Raw genomic sequence first — 3,375 nt, forward strand, 5'->3', positions numbered from 1 at the left:
TTTTTCAGATTTTATAACGTAGTTGCAAGATTAAGAGTTTCTATACAAAATTAAAGCCGCCCCACGCCAAACGCTAACGAATCAGACTGACTGACGGCAGGCAATTTCTCCACAAATGTGACATAATATCAAAAATTCAGCTTTTATAAAATGCTTGCATTTCCTTGTCGCTGGCCTCCCGGACTATAAATCAAGCTTCTAATATAACTTTTTGATGTAATTCCAGAATGAAAAAAATGATGTTTGCTTAACCGAGGAAGAAGAAACGAATAATCAGAAAATGATACCCTGTAGAAGCAGTGTTCGACAACGTTCATGTTCTCGTGATGGAAAAAAGATGCGACGGCATCGCCATTCTCAGAATCCAAGAGAAGGTTTACGTTCTCAATCACCTTCATATCAACGTTCTCGACGCTCTTCATCAATAGCGAGGCGGCAGGTTGAACGAAAGCGACGCCATGCCAAGCTACAACGACGAGATGACGAAAAGCGTGAAAAGAGGAGATGTGAAAAAGAAAATTCGCATAGTTCTGAAAATTCCCCAAAACGGAATACATGGTTTTCTACTAGTAAAGGTTTCAGCAGTGTGGATAGCAAAGTTGCAGAAAATAACAATGCCACCGTAAGCGATGCCGAAGGAAATATTACTGAGCGGCAGCGTCGAACCGTTGACTTATTAACATCCCGTACCGGTGGTGCTTACATACCACCGGCCAAATTACGTATGATGCAAGCCAAAATTACTGACAAGTCCTCTGCCGCATACCAGCGTATCGCATGGGAAGCACTAAAAAAGTCCATACATGGCTATATTAACAAAGTAAACGTAGATAACATTGCCATTATTACTCGTGAACTACTTAAAGAAAATATTGTTCGTGGCCGCGGCTTACTTTGTCGTTCTATTATACAAGCCCAAGCGGCATCGCCCACTTTCACGCATGTCTATGCTGCCTTGGTGTCTATAATAAATTCTAAATTTCCTAATATAGGCGAGATACTACTTAAACGTCTGGTAATTCAATTTAAACGAGCTTTCCGAAGAAACGATAAGGCGGTATGTTTGTCGTCATCCCGCTTTATAGCGCATTTAGTTAATCAGCGTGTAGCACATGAGATACTTGCATTGGAGATCCTAACGCTATTGGTAGAGACACCAACAGACGACTCTGTGGAGGTAGCTATAGCTTTTCTAAAAGAATGTGGCATGAAATTGACCGAGGTGTCTTCTAAAGGCATAGGTGCAATTTTTGAAATGCTAAAAAATATATTACACGAGGGTAAATTAGATAAGCGCGTTCAATATATGATTGAAGTAGTATTTCAAGTGCGAAAGGATGGTTTCAAGGATCACCAGTCTGTGATTGAATCATTAGAATTGGTGGAGGAAGATGATCAGTTCACACATTTGCTAATGTTGGACGAGGCCACAAATCCGGAGGATGCTTTAAGTAAGTTTTAAAATACATTAATATGTGTACTTATCGATTATCCTCCGCAATAACGGCACAACTAAAAAAAAATCCCATGCTCTTAAGGGCCTCATGTCTCTAATCCTTGTCTAATCCATGCCGAAAAACCCCTTCCAACTGTTAAGTGACTCATGTCTCTGGTTCTTGTCTAATCCTTACTAAAAAGTAATGGTTACTGAAGTAAGTAGTAAGGGTTAAATACAGGATCCACTTGACAGAAGGAAGGGTTTTTTTTTAGTTTTCATGTGTGTCGTTATTGCAAAAGGTCCTCGATACGTATTTCTTTACTTGTACATATAATATCAAATTTATGATTAAAATCATAAATTTACAAATTTTAGAGCAATGGCTTCTAAGGCATTTTTTCTTAAATATTTGCAACGTTTTTTCAAGTTAAAATTTTTTTGTTATTTTTTGTAAAAATATGTTTCATGCTTTAATCAAAACCACATAAGCCAAACTTTCAAACTTCATACAGAACTTGGAAAAATTCAACAAATTTTCGCCGATAGATCGCTTGCTTTGTAGGACAAAGTTGCAAAAAAAGGCGCAGTCTTGTGATCAGCTGACTAAGTTAAGTGACATTTTAACTAGTTTTGGTTATTTTTCTTTTGTTTATTTACTGTTTATAATTTTTTAAATTTCAAAGACGCTAGAAAATCCGTTGATTTTTTATAATTTTTTTTTTGGTTGGCGGTGTTGAGCATTTTCTCCCTTATAAAGTAGGCTCGGTAATTACTTTTACTAAATAGTAATAACCTTCCGAAGTTCGGGTGAATGCATTAAAGAAATACTTGCAGATATTAAGTATTTAAACTTAAGTAAAAACAAGACGTGACATTCATGAACCTACTTCAATATTTAGCGCAAGATTTATTTAAAGAGCTTCGATAGAGACAACAATTAATCTTGTATTGCTAGAGACCTGATAATTTTAAGTTATTTAAGGGCCTTACTCCACTCATAACATTGTACTGTGGGCCGTGAGAAAACAGTAACTTTTAAGGTAGATATAGTCCAACCTTTCACAATATCCGTCCAAAGGCTTTATTACTCGTAGTCTGAAAAGCAATAATCACTTAAAATTGGAGTCGTTTCATGGTGAAAGGCATTTAGTATCACACTTTTAAACTAAAGCTTTCTTAACCCATTCAGTACAAAAATTCAACCACAGATTATAAAAATATTAAAATACATAAGTATGTATACCGGCTAATTTGGACCGTTCATTTCAAAAATCCCATACAAAAATTTGTAAAGTTTTGAGCTTTACCGTCATCCAGGGTGCTTTAAATTTGTCAGTGATATCGTAGGTGTTTAAAAAAGAAAGTGATCTGAGCTATTTTTATACCCGAGCGCACTTGTGCACAAGGGTATTATAACTTTGTTCACATAACGGTTGTTTGTAACAGGCAAAACGAATCGAGATAGATATAGACAAATGTATACATAAATGATCAGGATGAAAAGAGAAATCGATTAAGCGGTAACTGTCTGTCCGTCCGTCCGTCCGTCTGTCCGTCCGTCTGTGCACACGATAACTCGAGTAAAAATTAAGATATCTTAACAAAACCTGGTACGTGTACTTCTTTCGGGCGTAGGACGGATGGTATTGAAAATGGGCAAAATCGGACGATAACCACGCCTACCTCCCATATAACGGTAATTTTCAGATATACGAAAACTGCAATATTTTAGTAAATACTGAATATTATTCACTCAAAATTGATATTTATAATAATTTTTAGACGAAAAATAAGAATATTATACATTTTTGAAAAATGGGCGTAGCCACGCCCACTTATGGTTACATGTGTATATCTTGGCAACCGCTGCACCGATTTCTTCCAAACTTGGCACAATTGTTGGTCTTGGCACAGCATACCAAATGGCCGAAAATTTT

General features: G+C 36.5%; 1 protein-coding gene across 1 annotated transcript; it reads left to right on the forward strand.

Annotated features, from left to right (window-relative positions):
- Positions 1-226: 226 nt before the first annotated feature.
- LOC118750514 (pre-mRNA-splicing factor CWC22 homolog) lies at positions 227-1,484 on the forward strand (the record flags this gene model as incomplete). Its single annotated transcript, XM_036485232.1, is given in 1 exon segment — positions 227-1,484. A coding segment is annotated over 1 exon segment (1,236 nt), but the record flags the coding sequence as incomplete, so codon positions are not given.
- Positions 1,485-3,375: the final 1,891 nt, after the last annotated feature.

This window comes from Rhagoletis pomonella, unplaced genomic scaffold (assembly GCF_013731165.1).
Source record: "Rhagoletis pomonella isolate Grant_MI unplaced genomic scaffold, Rhpom_1.0 Rhpom_scaffold_00275, whole genome shotgun sequence".
NCBI classification, from domain to species: Eukaryota; Metazoa; Arthropoda; class Insecta; order Diptera; family Tephritidae; genus Rhagoletis; species Rhagoletis pomonella.